General features: G+C 51.7%; 1 protein-coding gene across 1 annotated transcript in view; it reads left to right on the plus strand.

The window, feature by feature from the left end:
• DNAH1 (dynein axonemal heavy chain 1) overlaps positions 1–22403 on the plus strand; it is a 96927-nt gene that overhangs the window by 71465 nt on the left and 3059 nt on the right. Inside the window, exons 46-72 of the mRNA XM_053599196.1 lie at positions 1968–2146; positions 3097–3327; positions 3459–3655; positions 4099–4234; positions 5146–5354; positions 5606–5774; positions 6191–6382; positions 6705–6815; positions 7739–7924; positions 8295–8486; positions 10236–10403; positions 10486–10677; positions 10870–11001; positions 11473–11598; positions 12507–12626; positions 12709–12858; positions 12971–13131; positions 13918–14143; positions 14255–14450; positions 14767–14918; positions 15869–16065; positions 16312–16460; positions 16722–16876; positions 16957–17088; positions 21660–21830; positions 21907–22086; positions 22157–22333. Coding sequence (XP_053455171.1) covers positions 1968–2146; positions 3097–3327; positions 3459–3655; positions 4099–4234; positions 5146–5354; positions 5606–5774; positions 6191–6382; positions 6705–6815; positions 7739–7924; positions 8295–8486; positions 10236–10403; positions 10486–10677; positions 10870–11001; positions 11473–11598; positions 12507–12626; positions 12709–12858; positions 12971–13131; positions 13918–14143; positions 14255–14450; positions 14767–14918; positions 15869–16065; positions 16312–16460; positions 16722–16876; positions 16957–17088; positions 21660–21830; positions 21907–22086; positions 22157–22333 — 4586 coding nt within the window. The remainder of the gene's footprint in view (positions 1–1967; positions 2147–3096; positions 3328–3458; positions 3656–4098; positions 4235–5145; positions 5355–5605; positions 5775–6190; positions 6383–6704; positions 6816–7738; positions 7925–8294; positions 8487–10235; positions 10404–10485; positions 10678–10869; positions 11002–11472; positions 11599–12506; positions 12627–12708; positions 12859–12970; positions 13132–13917; positions 14144–14254; positions 14451–14766; positions 14919–15868; positions 16066–16311; positions 16461–16721; positions 16877–16956; positions 17089–21659; positions 21831–21906; positions 22087–22156; positions 22334–22403) is intronic.

Genomic DNA, 22403 nt, shown 5'->3' on the forward strand with positions numbered 1-22403 from the left:
TCACTTCAGTGTCCATTCTCTCCATGCCCACCTATGCCTCTGCCTGTCATCAGCTCAAAGAGGCCGCAGAAGATAGCCCCCTCTTTGAGCCTGCTCTGCACCTGCCTGCCTACCTGCCCCCAGCCTCTCCTTGCCTTGTCTTCTCTCTTATGCCTAGGAAAGGACGTCCTGCCCCAGAGCAAGGCCAGGCCCTCCTTTGGGCCCTGTTTGAGGGTGTGGTTCCACCCTCCCCCAAACATCAGTACTCCCTTCTCTGCAGGGCCATTCTGTCAGCATACAGACAGGCCCAGTTCCTCCCATCTCCAAACCAAGGCACAACCAACCCCTCTTGGCCTCTTCCCACCCGCCCCAGGCCTTGCCCCCTTTCTCTGCTCATCTTGAGAGAAACACTGCTCATAGGCATTGTCTCTTCATGCTGTACCAGTCCTACCCACAACCCCTGAGAGTAGTGGCCACATGTGGCCAGGCCAGTGGTCAGCTCTTGGTCCTCATCGTTCTCAGGGGTCAGCAGCATGGACCCCACAGAGTATGTGCCTCTCAGGCCTCCCTACGTCCCTGGCCACCCCTTCTCACGTTGACTGGGGCTTGGTGTCCAGCCTCTTGTCTCTCCAGCTACACTCTCATCAGACCATACCATTCCACCTCTGACAGTAAAAACCATCTCAGGCTTACAACACCCCAGTCCACATCCTCAGCCCAGACCTCTCTCCTGAAGGCCCAACACCACATCTCCCCTTGGATGGCCACTGGGTGTCTCAGACCAAACCTGCCCAGGTCTAAACTCCTAGATGCCTCCCACCCCTAGCATTCTTCTCATCTCAGGTGATGGCATCTTCCTCCTTCTAGTTGCTCAAGCTGAGAAGGAGCCTTGGTGCCATCCTTGGCCCCTCTTCTGTCAGGAGATTTATCGATTCCCTCTTCAGACACCCCTGCCACCGCCAACCACTGCAGCAGCCCCCTCCTGGGGCTCCTTGTGTCTGCCTTCACCTATCTATGATCTGTCCCCAAGTCTTGACAGCAGCAAGCAAAGCCACCATTACCACTGTGCTCTCCTCTTCGCTTACCCCTCTTTGTGGGTCCTTAACACACCAGCCTGTCCACACCTCCAGGCCTTTGCCCTTACTGCCCCCTACCTGGATCCTCTTCCTCCAGTTGCATTCATGCTTACATCTCGCCTCTTCAATCTGTGCTTGAGTGTCTACTCCTCAGGGAGGCATCCCCCAGAATTTCTATAAAATCACCCCTAAGCCCAACCCTGGCACTTCCCAACCTCTCTCCTGCTGCAAGTCCCTCCATAGCACTTGTCACCTATGTACTGTCTCCTTTATTTGTGGGTCTGTTCATTGATGCTCCAAATTCTCACTGATGGAATTTGGGTTCCCCAGCAAAGAACTGAAGTTTTTACAGAGCTAGCAAATGGGTGTGGGAGTAGTGGAAATGCAGGCTGCAGGCTGCAACTCCATGGCAGATGGTAAGCCTGGAAGGTCAGGACTGCACTCCAGGCCTCCCTACATCTACCACTGAGTGTTCCTGAGGCCTAGTAGACTTGTGACCCCTCACATTAGCTCAGAGCTGGCATGTTCAGGGCTGGGGCAAGACAACAGTGGCCCCACTCAATGCTGACCCTACTTGTGCCCACAACTCCATGGATATGTCCCAGTGCCCCATCACACTGACAGGCCATGCCAGTAATAAAGATGTACGTGTAAAGGGGAACACAGAGCAGGAAATTCCTCACCTTGAGGTAGGTACACTGGAGATGGGCTGAAGCAGAGGTTCTCAACCTGTGGGTTGCAACCCACAGGAACTATATTAAAGGGTTGTGGCATTAGGAAGGTTGAGAACCACTGGGCTAAAGGATGAGGAAGGGCCATTGGGGGAGGAGCACAGCACAAGCAAAGGCAGGGTGGTTAGGGTCTGCAAAGGCTCCTGCGTATGTGACCCAGGCCACTCTCCCATTCCTCCAGCTGGGGCCCCCCACATTGCCCACTTCACGGAGCCCCTTGTGGAAGCCACCATCGTGGTGTATGCCACCATCACCTCCCAGCTGCTGCCCACTCCAGCCAAATCGCACTACACCTTCAACCTGAGGGACCTCTCTAAGGTCTTCCAGGGCATGCTCATGGCTGACCCAGCCAAGGTCGAGGTGAGGATCTGGAATGCCCCCTCCCCAGTGCCCACACAGCCCTTGCCATCCTCCCTGGCCCAACCAATTTCAGGCCTTTCTGTCCAAACAGGCCTGAAGGGGGTAGGACACATAGATGCTGAGCCCTCAAGAGTCCAGCTTTGGTGCAGCTGAGTCCTGTCTTGTAGATGAAACCCATGACTGGAGCAAGGGAAGGACAGGGAGAAAGTAGGTTTCCAGTGGAGGCCCTATGTGTGAGAAGACTTGAAGGGAGAGTGGGCAGGGGAGTAGGTGTCAGGTGCACTTGGTGGAGGGGCCTGAGCCAGACACTGGAGGCTGTAGGTGCCAGGCTGGAGCTTGAATTTTGTCCTAAGAGTGATATGGAGTCATGGGGCAAGGGGTTAGAGTTGGCGGGGACAGACTTGCCAGTTTGGAACGGGACTCCACAGCCCATGTGTGTGATCAGAGCTGGGGAGATAGGGTGAACAAGACAGAGCCAGCTCTGGTCTTGCTGAGGCTATAGCTGGTGGACATGAGAGAAGAGCCTGGGGGTTTTAGGCCAGTCACCTGGGGAGAGGTAAGGAAAGGGGTAGAGATTCATATTTGTGAGTCATGTCAGTGGGCTTGGTAAGTGGTTAGATGTCAGGTGTCCGGAGGGTGTAAGGAGAATCAAGCACTTGGGCTTGGGATGAAGGGAGCCATGGGGAAGTGAAAACTTTGAGGGCTCATGGCCAGCTAGTATAGCTGGGTTTGGCCCCCTGGACCTGGAGCTGGGGTGTGTTGAGGCCCCGGGCAGCACTGTACAATGCAGAAGTCCCTTCCAGCAGCCCCTGGACAGGCCCCTGGATAGGTAGTGGTAGGACCAAGCCCACATCAGGGAACCAGGAGCTGTGACCCACCCTCCTGGTGCTCTGAGAGATGGCTAAGAGTCCCAGGGCCAAGGGCACACAGTGATGTTGGGGCTGCTGCAGGACAAGGTGCAGCTGCTGCGACTGTGGTATCACGAGAACTGCCGCGTGTTCCGCGACCGGCTGGTGAATGAAGAGGACCGCAGTTGGTTTGACCGTCTCCTCAAGAGCCGCATGGAGGAGTGGGAGGTGACCTTTGATGAGGTCTGCCCTTTCCAGCCCATTCTTTATGGGGACTTCATGTCACCAGGCTCTGATGTCAAGTCCTATGAGCTCATCATCAGCGATAGTAAGGTGAGGGTCTCAGGTGGGCACTCCACCCCGAGTGGAGGCCCCTTCAGTATGCCCCCTGGGGCAGGGGACCCGAGAGCCTTACAGTAGAGAGACCCTCCTCTCCCGCCCCTGTCTCCCCTCTGGCTCCGCAGATGATGCAGGTGATTGAGGAGTACATGGAGGACTACAATCAGATCAACACAGCCAAGCTGAAGCTGGTCCTCTTCATGGATGCCATGGGCCACATCTGCCGCATCAGCCGCACACTGCGCCAAGCACTGGGCAATGCACTCCTGCTGGGTGTGGGCGGCAGCGGCCGCAGCTCCCTCACACGGCTGGCATCGCACATGTGAGGGCCCCAGGCACGGTGGACACTACACACCGGTGGCACTGTTGGCTTGACCCCTAGTTTCTCCCACAGTGGACGAGGCCTGAGACAGCCCTGAGGCAGATCCACCCAGCCCAGGGGCTTCTGGGCTCCAGAGAGAGGCTGCAGTGGTGCCTGTGGGGCTGTAGGGAGGGAGGGGCAGCTATAGGCAGGCAGGGGCATGCCCAGGGGAGGTGGCACGGCTGCTCTCAGAATCAGAGCTGGGTGGCTGGGAGGAAAGCATATTCCTGGCTGAGGGAACAGCTTGAACAAAGGTCTGGAGGCAAGAGAGCAGGTTCAGGACTTGGAGAGTCTGCAGGTCTAGGAGCAAGATTCCAGAGGGTCGGGGTGGGGTCTGGGTACCCCCAGCCATCTGTGCCTGGCCCCAGGCCTCTGGTATACCTCAACCTCACTCCTGCTTCCAGGGCCGAATACGAGTGCTTCCAGATTGAGCTATCTAAGAACTATGGCATGTCCGAGTGGCGTGATGATGTCAAGAAGGTCCTACTCAAGGCGGGCCTGCACAGCTTGCCCATCACCTTCCTGTTCTCAGACACCCAGGTGCCACTGCCACGGCAAGGGCGGGGCTCAGGGCAGGCTGCACATAGCCTCATCCCAGTGTCAGTCCTTCATGCCCAGCTCATGTCAGTCACGACAAGTCTTGGAAGGGACCACTAGGACCAGATGGGGCCACAGATGAACAGGTCAGGAGCATGGAGCCAAACCCAACCTCTCAGAGCTAAGTGTAGAATGGATCCATTACTCATGCCCCAAGGGGAAAGAAGGCCCTGGCACCCCACTTACTGGCCAACAGCTACCCACCTCAAGGACCACAGGACTTATGCCAAAGTACCGAGGACCCAGGGCTCCCCTCTTGGGGACCGCTTCTTCTGGGGTTCCCTAGGAAGGAGGCCCCTCACCAGGTCTCTGAGAGAAGGAGAGGTTGCTGCTACAGGGCCACCAGCAAGTTAGAGGACCACTTCAGCCTGGCTAGTGTTCAGGGTGGGGCCCAGGGGTCTAGGCTGAAGCCCCAGAATGTATCCTACCCTGGACCCTAGAAGCCACTCTGCTCTCAGCCCCATGGCTCCCTTTAGGCAGCCACTGAGCTAGTCAGGAAAGTGTGGATGCCCAAGCTATATGAGATAGACAAGGGCCTGTCACTGTCTGTGGCCATGACTTCCTCCTGTGAGTAAAATGAGGCATGGAGAGAGGCCTGGAAAGTGTGGAGAAGATGTCACATCCCCTACCCAGACCCAGGGCTATGCCACACCCCAGAGCATATATTTAGAGCCTCTGAAGTGGGACAGGGACAGAGTGCAAGTCCTGGACCATTACTCTGAAGTTACTAGTGTGACTTCTCTGAGCCTTAGTGGCATAATCTGTCCAATGGGGCTATTGTGATGGTCCAGTGAGACCGTGGGTATGGAGGCCAGCACACAGGGGCTTAGCTCCTCGACTGTTCCCCTCCCCAGATCAAGAATGAGTCCTTCCTGGAAGACATCAACAACGTCTTAAACTCAGGTGACATTCCCAACCTCTATTCTGGAGAAGAGCAAGACCAGATTATCAACACCATGCGACCCTACATCCAGGAACAGGGTCTGCAGCCCACCAAGGCCAACCTCATGGCTGCCTACACTGGGCGTGTGCGCAACAACATCCACATGGTACTATGCATGAGGTATAGGCAGCTGTCACCAGCCCAGACAGGAGCAGCAGGGCTGGGAAGGTGGCACTGATCCCCGGGATGCTTGGGCCTGGTATGAAAAGTGACCCTGGGCTTGGCCATTGTGCACTGGGCTCAGGTGGCTGTGTTCTTGTATCATGGCTACTATGCTATAGTACCTTGGAAGGGCCCTGGGCTCTGGGCTCCGGGCTCCTGGGGCTGTTAGTCAGTATCTCTGGTCCTCATTTCGATCTCTGACTTCCCAGCCCCATTGGAGAGGTCTTCCGAGCTCGCCTGAGGCAGTTCCCCTCCTTGGTCAACTGCTGTACCATCGACTGGTTTAATGAGTGGCCAGCAGAGGCCCTGGAGTCTGTGGCTACAACGTTTTTAAATGAGATCCCAGACCTGGAATCCTCTGAAGTAATCGAAGGACTGGTAGGTGACTGGGTGATAAGCAAGCCCTTAGGAAAGCTATGAGGTTTGGGGCATGGGCTCAGGACCACAGAGGCCTAGGTGAGAGTCTCAGGTCCATGCTTAAGGGTAAGCCTTTGGTCTGGCAGCTTTCCCTGTCTAAGCCTTAGTTTTCTCATCTGTAAAATGAGGAGTGTTGTAGGTCATCATGGTGCTGGGCACTTAGATGCTCAGTTATTGTTTCCCTTATTCCCTGAGGGCCTAAAGGCAGCTTTCTGCCAAGAGCACACTGGCTCTCTCCAGAGATCACAGGAAGAACATAGAAAGGTGCCTGTCATGGCTCCCTCCTTGGGACCAGACTGCAGTGGCTTTGTGGCACCAGTACCCTGTCTTTGCTGGGGCCTCTGCAAGGCTGGCCTTAGTGGTTTTCCTCCTCCCAGATTCAGGTTTGTGTGTACATTCACCAGTCGGTGGCCATTAAGTGTGTTGAGTACCTGGCAGAGCTGGCCCGCCACAACTACGTAACCCCCAAGAGCTACCTGGAGCTGCTCAATATTTTCTCCGTCCTCATTGGGCAGAAGAAAATGGAGCTGAATACTGCCAAGATTCGTATGAAGAGTGGCCTTGACAAGGTGGGCCCAGGTGGACAACAGCTAGCTGCCTGTGGTTCTGCCCATTCAATCCTGGCCCTGAGGCTAGGGCATCACACAGCTGGTCTTTCACACCACAGCCCACATGTCTTAATGGTCAGCTTCCCTCTTCATTGAAAGAGTAAAAGTTGCCATTCAAGAGCCAAGCTAAAGCAGGACATCCCACATATTCTTGAGGATCCACTGGGCAACCTGGGGGCCACCACTGAAGTTTCCTCCCACTCTTATGAATGAGGACAGGCCAGTAGGCCCACTCACTCTGTCCCTATCACACCTCTTTTCCTCTCTGTGCCCCAACCCGCAGTTGCTGAGCACTTCTGAGGATGTGGCCAAGATGCAGGAGGATTTGGAGATTATGCGCCCCCTGCTGGAAGAGGCAGCCAAGGACACTACGCTCACCATGGATCAGATCAAGGTTGGGGGTGCTCCCAGGTCCCCTTCCAAAGGCCTAACCTTGTCTGAGGATGCCAGTAGCTCCAAATAATCATATGATCCCTAACTTTCTGACTGCCACATGTGGGTAAGCCCCTGTGTGCCCAGTTTCTTCATTCAGTATTCATTCATTCCAGGAATTTTTTTTTCTTTTTTTTTTTTTTTTTAGAGACAGAGTCTCACTTTGTCGCCCTTAGTAGATCATCAGTAGGCATCACAGCTCACAGCAACCTCCAGCTCTTGGGCTTAGGCGATTCTCTTGCCTCAGCCTCCCAAGTAGCTGGGACTACAGGCACCTGCCACAACAGCTATTTTTTTGTTGCAGTTTGGCCGGGGCTGGGTTTGAACCCACCACCCTCGTTATATAGGGCTGGTGCCCTACTCACTGAGCCACAGGCGCCATCCCATTCCAGGAATGTTTAGTCAGAACTATGCCAGGCACTGCACAGCATGAGGCCTCACAGCAGACATAACAGATTTGTATAGTCATTATGTCAGCTTGGCTGGCAGAAGGAGTTAAGTGTCCTGCTCTGCAAAGTCAGTGTATTGCAAAATTTTCCAGCAGATGGAAAGAAGATGGAAGAAAGGTGGGAGGAGGGCCTTTCTCTGTCTTGCACGAAGGTGCCTGCAGACTCAGGGGCCCTGCCCTTGGGACACTTATGTTCTCTTGTAAAGCCCTGTGCCCTATGCCATGCCCATGGTGAACACTCAGGACACGGATGGGGCTTCTGGTATTTCCAGATCACTATGGCCTGTCATAGCTGGAGGGCTGTCAAAGAACAGAGCATCCCAATGCTCATTTCCTCCCATCTGAGGAGACTGAGATGCAGAGAGGAGCACAGGGAGGAGGGGTGCTTGGGCCTGCCACTGGCCACCATCTGGGCTCTCCCTGGCTCCCAACCCCAGGCAGATACAGCCATTGCTGAGGAGACACGGAATTCAGTGCAGGCAGAAGAGATCAAGGCCAATGAAAAAGCCAGGAAGGCACAAGCTATTGCCGATGATGCCCAGAAGGATCTGGACGAGGCACTGCCAGCCCTGGATGCAGCCCTGGCCAGCCTGCGCAACCTCAACAAGAATGATGTGACTGAGGTGGGCAGCTGAGTGTCTCCTGGCACTCCCTCTTATATCCCTCTCTGCTGTCCTCTTGAGTTCTACTTCCTAGGCCCTTCCTCTGCACATCCCATGGTGGCCATGCACCAAGAAGAAAGGGCAGAACTTGGGCTGGAGCCCAGATGGCTGTCCTGCCCTCCTTGTACCAGCCCCCAGAACTCAGGTGGGATTATGGGTACCTAGGGAGCAGGAAGAGCCACAGGCTAAGCCTGACCTCGAAGGGCTTCTGGGTCTGCCCTTCATCCTGAAGTGGTAGGGAATTGGCTGGTGGGGCCAACCTTTCTGGTAGGGTCCCTGCCCAAGAGTACCCACACGTTATGGACCTTCCCCCCTGTGGTTTGGCCCACAGGTACGTGCCATGCAGAGGCCACCCCCAGGCGTGAAGCTGGTCATAGAAGCTGTGTGCATCATGAAGGGCATCAAGCCCAAGAAGGTACCTGGAGAGAAGCCAGGTTCCAAGGTGGATGATTACTGGGAGCCAGGCAAGGGGCTGCTGCAGGATCCTGGTCGCTTCCTTGAGAGCCTCTTCAAGTTTGACAGGGTGAGCATGCCAGGCATCTGGGCCAGCTAGTGAGTGAGGATAGGACCCAGCAGAGTAGTAGAACTGGAGAGGAACCTGTCACACTACAGTGTTTCCATGTGCCATGGTCTCTGGCCGGTCTCTCTGTAGAGTCAGTCCATAGCTGACTGGGAATAGAGCCTGGCCCCGAGGAGCTCTCAGTCTGGTGTGTGACAGACCACCAACAGATGGCTATTGAGGAAATTGGGACCTAGGCATCTCTGCAGGATGTCACCCACAGTCACTTCAAGGCTCCACAGCCTGGAGTTTCTCTTCCATGCCCTTTCCTTCCTGCAACCCATCTGCTCAGTCATCGCCTCTCTCCCTTGGCCTCATTATCTGAGGTTTCTTTGTCTCTGGGTTTCTCTGTCTGCCATCTGGAGCTGTTATGTCTCCGGGTGTGTGCTCTCTTAGGGTCTGTGCCATAGTTAGGTCAACTTGGAGTCCATAGTCCCTTTGGAGGAACCTTCTGCAGCTGCCTGTCCCACCCAGGGCACTGCCTACCAGCATGTGTATCTGGACCCTGGGCACTTCCCACACCCATCCCAGCAGCAGCCAGACACCCTGTTGGTGTCCCCATTCCTCCTCCTCCTCTTCCATCAGACTGGAAACCTCTGAGAGAAACACCCAAGACAGAAGTGCTCATGACCAGAACTTAGGGCCCAAGCTCTAACCTCTAGGAGTTCGTGAACAGTGCAAATTCTAGTCTGGGCATGGTGGCTCACACCTGTAATCTTAACACTCTGGGAGGCTGAGGTAGATGGATTGCTTGAGTTCAGGAGTTCAAGACCAGCCTGAGCAAGACTGAGACCCCGTCTCTAATAAAAATAGAAAAACAGGTCAGGCATTGTGTAGCCTTCTAGAGTCCCAACTACTTGGGAGGCTGAGGCAAGAAAGATCACTTGAGCTCAGGAGTTTCACTGTCTCAAAAAAAGACAAAAAGAAAAACAAACAAACAAAAAAACCCAATGCAAATTATTGGGCCCATCATGCTCTCCCTAAGTGGGGCAAGAGCCCTAGAGGGTGGGATAGGCTCTCAGGGTGGGGAATATTACCCTTGAACATGAGCCTGGTTGGGCATCAGAACAACTCAAGCATCTCCATGTCTGCTGACACTGTAGCTTTCAGTTGTTCTTATATTTAGATGAGTTTTTATTTTTATTTTTTTGAGACAGAGTCTCACTTTGTCACCCTTGGTAGAGTGCCATGGCGTCATAGCTCACAGCAACCTCAAACTCTTGGGCTAAAGCCATCCTCTTGCCTCAGCCTCCCAAGTAACCAGGATTACAGGCACCTGCCACAGTGCCTGGCTAGTTTTAGAGATAGGGTCTTGCTCTTGCTCAGGCTGGTCTTGAGCTCAGGCAATCCACCTGCCTCGGCCTCTCAGAGTGCTAGGATTACAGGCGTGAGCCACTGCTCCTGGCCCATAGATGAGTTTTTAAATGGGACCTTGTGCATTATTTGATTGTGAAGCTGTCATAGTTTTCCAAGGAACAGCTCTTTAATCATTTCATCTAATATTCTGGTGACAGAGAAGTTCCTTTTCTGTCTAACCTCTCTGGGCTATGCTGTTTGTTAAAGAGAAGTCCGTCTATACAGAGGCCTGTGCAGGGCATGGAGTACAGAATAAAGCAGGATAAAGTTGTCCTACAGCAGCCCTACTTCCCAGCAGAGCTCCACCCCTGCCACCCTTGAGAAGCAGTCTCCTGAGGCCCAGTGTTCCCACCCCAGGACAACATTGGGGAGGCAGTGATCAAAGCCATCCAGCCATATATTGACAATGAAGAGTTCCAGCCAGCTGCCATTGCCAAGGTGTCCAAGGCCTGCACCTCCATCTGCCAGTGGGTTCGCGCCATGCACAAGTACCACTTCGTGGCCAAGGCTGTGGAGCCTAAGCGGGTGAGGGCTGAGTAGAGCTGGTGGGGGCAGGCTCCCTCCCCAGGGTATGGGTGAGCTACCCCATGCCTTCTGTTATCTGCAGCAAGCCCTACGGGAAGCCCAGGATGACCTAGAGGTGACACAAAGGATCCTAGAGGAGGCAAAGCAGAGCCTTCGTGAGGTGGAAGATGGCATTGCCACCATGCAGGCCAAGTACCGGGAATGCATCACTAAGAAGGAGGAGTTGGAGATGAAGTGTGAGCAGTGTGAGCAGCGGATGGGCCGTGCTGACAAGGTGCGTACCCTCCTCCATCAAGGCTCATGGTCATGCCCATCCCAGCCAGGGTTTAGGGCCTGAGGTGTGGGTGGGCCCTAGGGTGGCTGTCTACAACTCCACCCTAGCAGCCCCAGGGGCTACAGTGAGCAGGGCCAGCCCTAAGCTCCCAGACGAGCCTCCAGAACCTACCCCATGGGGCCACCTCTGCAGCTCATCAACGGGCTGTCGGACGAGAAGGTGCGCTGGCAGGAGACAGTGGAGAACCTGGAGCACATGCTCAACAATATCTCCGGAGATGTGTTGGTGGCTGCCGGCTTTGTGGCCTACCTGGGCCCCTTCACGGTAGGGAACCCCTGGATCTGCCCAAAGAGGCCCTTCCTTTTGGCCTTTCCTCCATGAGGGGCTTGTAGACAGCTCTTCCCTCACTTAGTGGTCTAGCAAGCACTCGCCAGGCAACTCTCAGGGCCAGGCACTGTGAGGCCCTGGGCCTACAGCAGCACACAAAACACCAGAAACCCACCGAGTGGGAGCTCACACTTGCTGTGTGCTGGACACTGTTCTAAACACTCCATCCATGTTTTCTGGCCATCCTTACAGGTGGTCATTGATAGTACCAACCCCGTGACACAGATAGGGGGCTGAGATTTGTGGAGGCCAAGGAAGTCACCCAAAGTGGGGCTAGAATGCAAGCATCTGGCTCCACGTTTGAGCTCTGACCTCTGTGTGCAAATGCTGAGTGCTATGGGGTAGTGGGAAATGGGGAGTGTTCCATGGGTGTCAAGTGGGGTGACTCTGAGTCTTGCCTCTCCCCAGGGCCAGTATCGCACAGTGCTCTATGATAACTGGATCAAGCAACTCATAGTCCACAATGTTCCACACACCTCTGAGCCCTCCTTAATTGGCACACTGGGGAACCCCGTGAAGATCCGCTCATGGCAGGTGACCACCCCAGGGGCAGGAGTGACCAGATAGGGCCTGTGGCATGGTCCAGGCTGGCCTAGAAGCCTCCTGCCTCCCTTCTATTCTCCTTTTCATGGCCTGAACTCTTCTGAGCTCAGCAAGAAGGTGGTGGGGGGAGAGGAGAAGAGAGCCAGGTTGAGTGTGGCATGGATGCTAGCTAAATGTGGGGCAAGGGTTTATGGGGGTACTTTAAGGGTGTTGGGTGGAGGTTGGTGAGCAGTATCCAGAGTGAGGGTTAAGAAAAGTTTCCTTGTAATCCTAACATTCTGGGAGACTGAGGAGGGTGGATTGCCTGAGCTCACAGGTTCAAGACCAGCCTAAGCAAGAGTGAGACCCTGTCTCTAAAAATAGCCGGGTGTTGTGGTGAGCACCTATAGTCCCAGCTACTCAGGAGGATAAGGCAAGAGAATCACTTCAGACCAAGAGTTTGAGGTTGCTGTGAGCTATGACGCCAGGTACTCTACTGAGGACGACAAAGTGAGACTTGGTCTTAAAAATAAAGGAAAAAAAGAAATTTCCTAAAAGCAATTACATATGAAGGACAGGGAGTGTTGGCAAAGGGAGAGACCAAGGAGGCTGTAGGCAGAGGCCAAGTGTGGGCAAAGGCCAGGAGGGCCAATGGAGTATGGGCTGCATGAAGATGGTCCTACTAAGTGAGGACTCAGTAGGCAAGAGGACAGAAAAGCCCAAAAAAGGAGGGCACTGGGAGCCAGGCTAGGAGCAGGAGAGAGGCAGAGGGTCCTGAGGGCTGAGACCTTACCCACATTGTCACCTGTCACCCAAGAGGGGAGTCCACAGACAGAGCACAAGGTTAGGAGTAGCTGAAGCCCCAGGTGGCCCTGCTCACATGAAAGTCCTGATCTGATCCTATGTCTGGCCCTCCACAGATCGCTGGCCTCCCCAATGACACACTGTCAGTGGAGAATGGGGTCATCAACCAATTTTCCCAGCGCTGGACCCACTTCATTGACCCTCAGAGCCAGGCCAACAAATGGATCAAGAATATGGTGAGACCACTCAGAGTACCTCCCAACTCCGGCTAGACTAACTCTGAGCCCCTCTGATCCCCACCTTCCCCCTCTCCCACAGGAGAAGGATAGTGGGCTGGATGTGTTCAAGCTCAGTGACCGTGACTTCCTGCGCAGCATGGAGAATGCCATCCGCTTTGGCAAACCATGTCTTCTGGAGAATGTGGGCGAGGAGCTGGACCCAGCCTTGGAGCCCGTGCTGCTTAAGCAGGTGGGCCTGTGGGGCTGGGAGACTAAAGGAGTGGATGGCAGGAGGGCAGCTCCCTTTCCTCCCATACTGGGGAGGCTCAGGCCCCAGTGCCTGCCCTTCCTCCCCACCACAGACATATAAGCAGCAGGGGAATACGGTGCTGAAGCTAGGGGACACGGTGATCCCCTACCATGAGGACTTCAGGATGTACATCACCACCAAGCTCCCCAACCCACACTATACACCCGAGATTGCCACCAAACTCACCCTGATCAACTTCACCCTGTCACCCAGGTAAGCCCCAACCCCTTAGCACCCACAAGCGTCAGCTCTGCCTCCACCTTCCCAGCTGTTTCTCTACCACCACTAGACCAGAACCCAGTCCGACTTTCCCCAACTCAAAGCCTCCGCCAGTTTCCTCCCTGACATTCTGGCATTCCAGGCCTTTCCAGCCCTTTTCCCAGTTCCCCTTACCTGCCACCATTTCCACCTAAGAATCCCTATGCCCAGCTCATCTGAATTCCTAGTTAGGGTCCCCAGCCTCCCTAGAGGGTGCCAGCTCTGGCTTCTCCAAGCACACTTCCTCTCCAGCTTAGCCCTTGCCAGGCCCTTATGCCCCCACCCCCAGAGCTGTTCCAGAGCCATGAGTGGGGCACATTCTGGCTCCCTGTACCTAAGCCCCGCTTCCTACCCTTGCTTCCATAAGCCCAGGCTCTATGACTTTCACCGGTCACCCATATAGAGCTCACATACCACAGGTCTGCTCCATGCCAAGGCCTCCATTCCAGTAAGCCCTATCCCTATGGGTCATTCCCTCCTGCCTGGGAGGTATCTGAAGATCCCAGCAGATCACGCATCCAACTGGCTGGCCCCTGCTAGGATTCCAGGCTGCCATCTGAAGTCTCATTGAGAACTGGCCACTTTGAAGACAGAGTGTGCACTAGTCTTCAGCCTGAGATGGAGGCTAGGCCAGAGAGCCTCTTAGAGCCCCAGGAGCGCAGATAGAAAGGTGAGCAGCTTAAGGCTGGCTCTCCAGGGCCCACCAACTATTACAGATATGATGTCCTTCACCCCTGGCAGTGGCCTAGAGGACCAGCTACTGGGCCAGGTAGTGGCTGAGGAGCGACCTGACCTGGAGGAAGCCAAGAACCAGTTGATTATCAGTAATGCCAAGATGCGTCAGGAGCTGAAGGACATTGAAGATCAGATCCTGTACCGGCTCAGCTCCTCTGAGGGCAACCCTGTGGATGACGTGGAGCTCATCAAGGTTTTGGAAGCTTCCAAGATGAAGGCGGCTGAGATCCAGGTCAGCAAATACCTACACACCCCACCTGCCCTGGGCCTGCCCCTGACCCTATCCACCTCTGGCTCTTTGCCGGCCTACTTGGACCTGACTCTCCTCCCATCACACCCCCAGACCAAGGTCAGGATTGCAGAACAGACAGAGAAGGACATTGACCTCACACGCATGGAGTACATACCTGTGGCTGTTCGCACCCAGATCCTCTTCTTCTGTGTGTCCGACCTGGCCAATGTGGACCCCATGTACCAGTATTCCCTCGAGTGGTTCCTCAACATCTTCCTCTCAGGCATCGCTAACTCAGAGAGGGCAGGTAGTGCTGGTGCTGGTGCACACGAGGGTCCCACTCTGACACAGACATGACCCATGTGGACACATTTCCACTACAGGGCATACACATGTAAACTCACACCTGCATTCACTTGCACACACTCTCATATCAGACTCATAATCCGTAAGAACATACATGCCCCCCTCCTCAGAGCCCCTTCACTGGGAACACCAGCTGACCCTAGGGGAGGCCTAGGCTGCCCTTATGGCTGCTGAGAAAAGGGCTAGGCTGGGCTAAACCCTGGGAATCTGCCTTTTTGCCTCTCCCCACTCTCTGCCATCACCTCTCTGCCCTGCAGACAACCTCAAGAAGCGGATCTCCAACATCAATCGCTACCTGACTTACAGTCTCTATAGCAACGTCTGCCGCAGCCTCTTTGAGAAGCACAAGCTGATGTTCGCCTTCCTGCTGTGTGTCCGCATCATGATGAATGAGGGCAAGATCAACCAGGTGTGTGGCCAGGCCGGGACAGACAGCCTGAAGAGTTGCCTTGTTGCTGGGCCTAAGAACAGGGTGAGAGGAAAGGGAAAGCTAGGCATGAGGGCACAGCAAGAGCAAGGACACAAGTCCCTGGTTAAAAGCAGCCAGGAGGCCAGGCACAGTGGCTCATGCCTGACATCCCAGATCTTTGGGAGGCCACGGCAGAAGGATTGCTTGAGCCCAGGAATTCAAGACCATCCTGGGCAACATAGTGAGATTCTGAGACCTTATTGCTATAAAAGACTTAGAAATTAGCTGGGCATGGTGGCACACACCTGTAGTCCCAGCTACTCAGGAGACTGAGACAGGAGGATTACTTGAGCCCTGGAGTTCGGTGCTGCAATGAACTATGATTGTGCCCCCACACTCCAGCCTGGGTGAGAGTGAGATCCTGTCTCTAAAAATACTTTTTAAATTAAAATTTAAAAATCAACCAGAAGACCCTAATTGCAGCCCAACTTATGCTGTGAGCTCTGAGAAGGCTTACAGAGTGTGGGGGTAAGCAGAGAGACTATCTCCAGGGACAGACTGTCCTGAGCCTCCCATCCTTTTTGGCCAGGAGTACACACTCTAAAGAAGCCCCAGATATTACATGGAGTGTTAGAAAGTTCTGCCACGATGGCAAGAATGACAGCCACCACTGCTAGAGCCCTCACTGTGTGCCAGGTGCTAGGCTTTTACCTGGGAAGCAATTGTAGTTCTTATTTGTTCTACATTCCACATGAGGAGACTGAGGCCTTGAGAGGTCAAAACTATTGCCCTAACTAGGAAAAGATGGGCAGGGACACAGACCAGATGTGTTCAACTACTGCCCCCAAGGGGGTTCGGTTTCTCTCAGAAAGAGGGTGGCTGGTGGTAAGCAGAGGGGGGAAGAACTGGCCAGAGGCCCTGAGCACTAGCCTCTCCCTGTCCCCTGCTAGAGTGAGTGGCGCTACCTACTGTCTGGAGGCTCCATCCAGATTGTGACTGAGAATCCTGCACCAGACTGGCTGTCAGACCGGGCCTGGCGAGACATCCTGGCACTCTCGAACCTTCCAGCCTTTTCTTTCTTTCCCTCTGACTTTGTGAAGCACCTCTCAGAATTCCGGATCATCTTCGACAGCCTTGAGCCCCACCGGTTAGTTGAGTCCCAGAGTATGGCAGGATGGGGACATTGAGGGGGTAGGACCTTAGGAAAAGGCCTGTCCAGGAGCCTTCTGTGAGGGACTACCCAGCTGGTCCTGCTGCTGTGGCCATATCATTTCTGTACTCAGAACCCTATGCCCTGGGGGTAGCCCCCTCCTCTGCTGTCCAGCCAACAGACTCCCTGGGGCTGGTGACCTCCTACAGGACAGCTCTCAAGGATATGTGGGCACTGTTGCAGGGAGCCCTTGCCTGGGATCTGGGACCAGTACCTAGACCAGTTTCAGAAGCTTCTAGTTCTCCGCTGCCTGCGTGGGGACAAGGTTACCAATGCCATGCAGGACTTTGTGGCTACCAACCTGGAACCACGCTTCATTGAGCCCCAGGCAAGTGCTGGCACCTAGGCAGGACTGTACCCTGGGATGATCCCCACCCTGGGGTCCAGGGCTGTGGCTGTCCCTGGATAGACTATTTTGCAGCCTTAGGCAAGGTAAAACTCCCACCCACCCCCCTTAAGTCTCTGGGAATTTCTGAGCCCCACCCAGCAGCCTCTCTGGGATCTCTCTGCAGACCCAAGGATCCCCTCCCTCACCCTGGTCCGTGTCCTCAGCCCCAGGTGGTCCCAGCATTTCTCTCTGCCTTTGCAGACAGCCAACCTGTCCATTGTGTTCAAAGACTCCAACTCCATCACCCCCCTCATCTTTGTGCTGTCACCTGGCACCGACCCTGCTGCTGACCTCTACAAGTTTGCCGAAGAAATGAAGTTCTCCAAGAAGCTCTCTGCCATCTCCCTGGGCCAAGGGCAGGTAAGAGTTATGCAGTGAGGAAGGGAATGGGCTAGCAGGGTGGGCCAGCTAGCTCCCCACCACTCATTGCTCCCCCACAGGGCCCTCGGGCAGAAACCATGATGCGCAGCTCCATAGAGAGGGGCAAGTGGGTCTTCTTCCAAAATTGCCACCTGGCACCAAGCTGGATGCCTGCCCTAGAACGCCTCATCGAGCACATCAACCCAGACAAGGTATGCCACCCTGCCTATCACAGGCCCACTGGGTCTGTCCCTGCTGAAGGGACAAACTGATGAATCTTAAATGAGATAATCCTGCAAAGCACTCAGCCTAGCCCCAAGCATATAGCAAGAGCTCAGTAACTAACATAAGTACCACACATCAACTTGATTAATCTCAATGACACCAGAGTTTCTGGTATAAGTGGTGATGTGACTTGCCCAGAGCCCCCCAGCATAGATCAGCGATATCCTTGGACTTGCCAAAGCCCATGTTCTTTTTTTATCCTTTCTTTTTTATTGCGGCTCACATGAGGGTATAAACAACTGGGTTATATTATTTGCATATGTTAAGTAGAGTCCCTCTTATAGTTGTGTCCTGCACTCAAAAGGTGTGCCAATACCCCAAAGCCTATATTCTTTTTTTTTTTTTTTTTTTGCTGGCCCCTCGATGCATGTGGCTGGCGCCGTAACTACTGTGCTACAGGTGCCAAGCCTAAAGCCCATATTCTTTTTTTTTTTTTAATTAAATCATAGCTGTGTACATTAATGCAATCATGGGATACAATGTGCTGGTTTTATATACAATTTGAAATATTTTCATCAAACTGGTTAACATAGCCTTCATGGCATTTTCTTAGTTATTGTGTTAAGACATTTATATTCTACATTTAGTAAATTTCACATGTACCCTTGTAAGATGCACCCTAGGTGTGTTCCCACCAATTACCCTCCCTCCACCCATCCTCCCCCCTCCCCTCCCCTCCCTTTCCCCTTTCCCTATATTCTTGGACTATAATTGGGTTACATCTTTCATATGAAAGCTATAAATTGGTTTCATAGTAAGGCTGAGTACATTGGATACTTTTTCTTCCATTCTTGAGATACTTTGCTAAGAAGAATATGTTCCAGCTCCATCCATGAAAACATGAAAGAGGTAGGGCAATGTCTGTGGCTCAAAGGAGAAAGGCACCAGCCCCATATGCCAGAGGTGGCAATTTCAAACCCAGCCCCGGCCAAAAAACTGAAAAAAGAACAAAACAAAAACATGAAAGAGGTAAAGTCTCCATCTTTCTTTAAGGCTGCATAATATTCCATGGTGTACATATACCACAGGAGTATCTTAAATGCCCAACTAAGAAATACTTCAAATGTTTTTTGTTTTGTTTAGTTTTTTAGATAGAGCCTTGCTTTGTAGTCCTCGGTAGAGTGCCATGGCACCACAGCTCACAGCAACCTCAAACTCTTGGGCTTAAGCGATTCTCTTGCCTCAGCTTCCCAAGCAGCTGGGATGACAGGTGCCCATCACAACGCCAAGCTATTTTTTTTTTATTAAATCATAGCTGTGTACATTAATGCGATCATGGGGGATCATACACTGGTTTTATAAACAGTTTGACACATTTTCATCACACTGGTAAACATAGCCTCCCTGGCATTTTCTTAGTTACTGTGTTAAGACATTTATATTCTACATTTACTAAGTTTCACATGTACCCTTGTAAGATGCACCGCGGGTGTAATCCCACCTATCACCCTCTCTCTGCCCATCATCCCCCCTCCCTCCCATCCCTCTCCCCCTTCCCCATATTCTTAGGTTATAACAGGATTATAGCTCTTTCATATGAAAGCCATACATTAGTTTCATAATAGGGCTGAGTACACTGGATACTTTTTCTTCCATTCTTGAGATACTTTACTAAGAAGAATATGTTCCAGCTCCATCCATGTAAACATGAAAGAGGTAAAGTCTCCATCTTTCTTTAAGGCTGCATAATATTCCATGGTGTACATATACCACAATTTATTAATCCATTCGTGGATCATTGGGCACTTGGGCTTTTTCTATGACTTAGCAATTATGAATTGGGCTGCAATAAACATTCTGGTACAAATATCTTTGTTATAATGTGATTTTTGGTCTTCTGGGTATATATCTAGTAGAGGAATTATAGGATTGAATGGCCGATCTATTTTTAGATCTCTAAGTGTTCTCCAAACGTCTTTCCAAAAGGAATGTATTAATTTGCATTCCCACCAGCAGTGTAGAAGTATTCCCTTTTCTCCACATCCACGCCAACATCTCTGGTCTTGGGATTTTGTGATATGGGCTAATCTTACTGGAGTTAGATGATATCTCAAAGTAGTTTCGATTTGCATTTCTCTGATGATTAAGGATGATGAGCATTTTTTTCATATGTATATAGGCCATGTGCCTGTCTTCTTCAGAGAACTTTCTCTTTAAGTCCCTTGCCCAGTCTGTGATGGGATCACTTGTTCTTTTCTTGCTTATACATTTGAGTTCTCTGTGGATTCTGGTTATTAAACCATTGTCGGAGACATAACCTGCAAACATCTTCTCCCATTCTGAAGGCTGTCTGCGTGCATTACTTACTGTGTTCTTGGCTGTGCAGAAGCTTTTTAGTTTGATCAGGTCCCAGTAGTGTATTTTTGAAGCTGCTTCAATTGCCGGGGAGTGGGGGGTCCCTCCTCATAAAATACTCGCCCAGACTGATTTCTGCAAGTGTTTTCCCTGCACTCTCTTCTAGTATTTTCATAGTTTCATGTCTTAAGTTTAAATTTTTAATCCAGTGAGAGTCTATCTTAGTTAATGGTGAAAGGTGTGGGTCCAGTTTCAGTCTTCTACAGGTTGCCAGCCAGTTCACCCAGCACCATTTGTTAAATAGGGAATCTTTTCCCCACTGAATGTTTTTAATTGGCTTGTCCAAGATCAAATAACAGTAAGTAGCTGGATCCATCTCTTGATTCTCTATTCTGTTCCAGACATCTACTTCTCTGTTTTTGTGCCAGTAACATGCTGTTTTGATCACTATTGATTTATAGTACAGTCTCAGGTCTGGTAGCGTGATTCCTCCTGCTTTGTTTTTATTTCTGAATAACGTTTTGGCTATTTGAGGTTTTTTTTTGATCCCATATAAAACGAAGTATTATTTTTTCAAGATCTTTAAAGTATGACAGTGGAGCTTTAATAGGGATTGCATTAAAATTGTGTATTGCTTTGGGTAGTATGGACATTTTAACAATGTTGATTCTTCCCAGCCATGAGCATGGTATGTTTTTCCATTTGTTAACATCTTCAGCTATTTCTTTTCTTAGAGTTTCATAGTTCTCTTTATAGAGATCTTTCACGTCCTTTGTTAGGTAAACTCCCAAATATTTCATCTTCTTTGGCACTACTGTGAATGGAATAGAGTCCTTAACTGTTTTTTCAGCTTGACTATTGTTGGTATATATAAAGGCTATAGATTTATGAGTGTTGATTTTGTAACCTGAGACGCTGCTGTATTCCTTAATCACTTCTAAGAGTTTTGTAGTAGAATCCCTGGTGTTTTCCAGATATACAATCATATCATCTGCAAAGAGTGAAAGTTTGATCTCTTTTGACCCTATATGGATACCCTTGATTGCCTTTTCTTCTCTAATTGCAATGGCTAAAACTTCCATTACAATGTTAAAGAAAAGCCCATATTCTTTTTTTTTTTTTTTTGTATTGTTGGGGATTCATTGAGGGTACAATAAGCCAGGTTACACTGATTGCAATTGTTAGGTAAAGTCCCTCTTGCAATCATGTCTTGCCCCCATAAAGTGTGATACACACCAAGGCCCCACCCCCCTCCCTCCGTCCCTCTTTCTGCTTCCCCCACCCATAACCTTAATTGTCATTAATTGTCCTCATATCAAAATTGAGTACATAGGATTCATGCTTCTCCATTCTTGTGATGCTTTACTAAGAATAATGTCTTCCATGTCCATCCAGGTTAATACAAGGGATGTAAAGTCTCCATTTTTTTAATGGCTGAATAGTATTCCATGGTATACATATACCACAGCTTGTTAATCCATTCCTGGGTTGGTGGGCATTTAGGCTGCTTCCACATTTTGGCGATTGTAAATTGAGCTGCAATAAACAGTCTAGTACAAGTGTCCTTATGATAAAAGGATTTTTTTCCTTCTGGGTAGATGCCCAGTAATGGGATTGCAGGATCAAATGGGAGGTCTTGAGTGCTTTGAGGTTTCTCCATACTTCCTTCCAGAAAGGTTGTACTAGTTTGCAGTCCCACCAGCAGTGTAAAAGTCTTCCCTTCTCTCCACATCCATGCCAGCATCTGCAGTTTTGAGATTTTGTGATGTGGGCCATTCTCACTGGGGTTAGATGATATCTCAGGGTTGTTTTGATTTGCATTTCTCTAATATATAGAGATGATGAACATTTTTTCATGTGTTTGTTAGCCATTCGTCTGTCATCTTTAGAGAAAGTTCTATTCATGTCTCTTGCCCATCGATATATGGGATTGTTGGCTTTTTTCATCTGGATTAATTTGAGTTCTCTATAGATCCTAGTTATCAAGCTTTTGTCTGATTGAAAATATGCAAATATCCTTTACCATTGTGTAGGTTGTCTCTCTGGAAAAGCCCATATTCTTAACCCAGTTGTCCATGCACCTTTGCTTGGCCCACCCCAGGGGTGGAGTCAGACTACAGGTGGGCCTGGGTAGGAGGGAGCTTGGTATTGGGGTGGTCACTAGGTTTGGGTCTCAATGCTCATGTGGAGCTGTGGCCATCAGGTACACCGAGACTTCCGCCTGTGGCTCACCAGCCTGCCCAGCAACAAGTTCCCAGTGTCCATCCTGCAGAATGGCTCCAAGATAACCATTGAGCCACCACGCGGAGTCAAGGCCAACTTGATGAAGTCCTACAGCAACCTCAGTGATGAATTCCTCAACTCCTGTTGCAAGGTGAGGCACACTTGGTGCATGCCTGCCCTACCTGCCCCTATCCCTGCCCCTCACGTCCATCGCCCACCTCCCACAGGTGACAGAGTTCAAGTCCCTGCTACTCTCTCTGTGCCTATTCCATGGGAACGCACTGGAGCGCCGTAAGTTTGGGCCCCTGGGCTTCAATATCCCCTACGAGTTCACAGATGGAGACCTGCGCATCTGTATCAGCCAGCTCAAGATGTTTCTGGATGAATACGATGATATCCCCTACAAGGTAGGCCAGGGATAGGCTGGGAGCCAGGGGCCCAGGCACTTGTGGGGGCCCTCACCCACTCACTCCATAGGTCCTCAAGTACACAGCAGGGGAGATCAACTATGGGGGCCGTGTCACTGATGACTGGGACCGGCGCTGTGTCATGAACATCCTGGAGGACTTCTACAACCCGGATGTGCTCTCTCCTGAGCACATATACAGCGCCTCAGGCATTTACCACCAGATCCAACCCACCTATGATCTCAATGTAAGCCTACCCCCAGGGACAGTATGGGAGGGGCTCACCAGACTGGGATCCTGAGGTCCAGCAAACACCT

The sequence above is a fragment of the Nycticebus coucang genome, chromosome 8 (assembly GCF_027406575.1).
Source record: "Nycticebus coucang isolate mNycCou1 chromosome 8, mNycCou1.pri, whole genome shotgun sequence".
Lineage (NCBI taxonomy): Eukaryota > Metazoa > Chordata > Mammalia > Primates > Lorisidae > Nycticebus > Nycticebus coucang.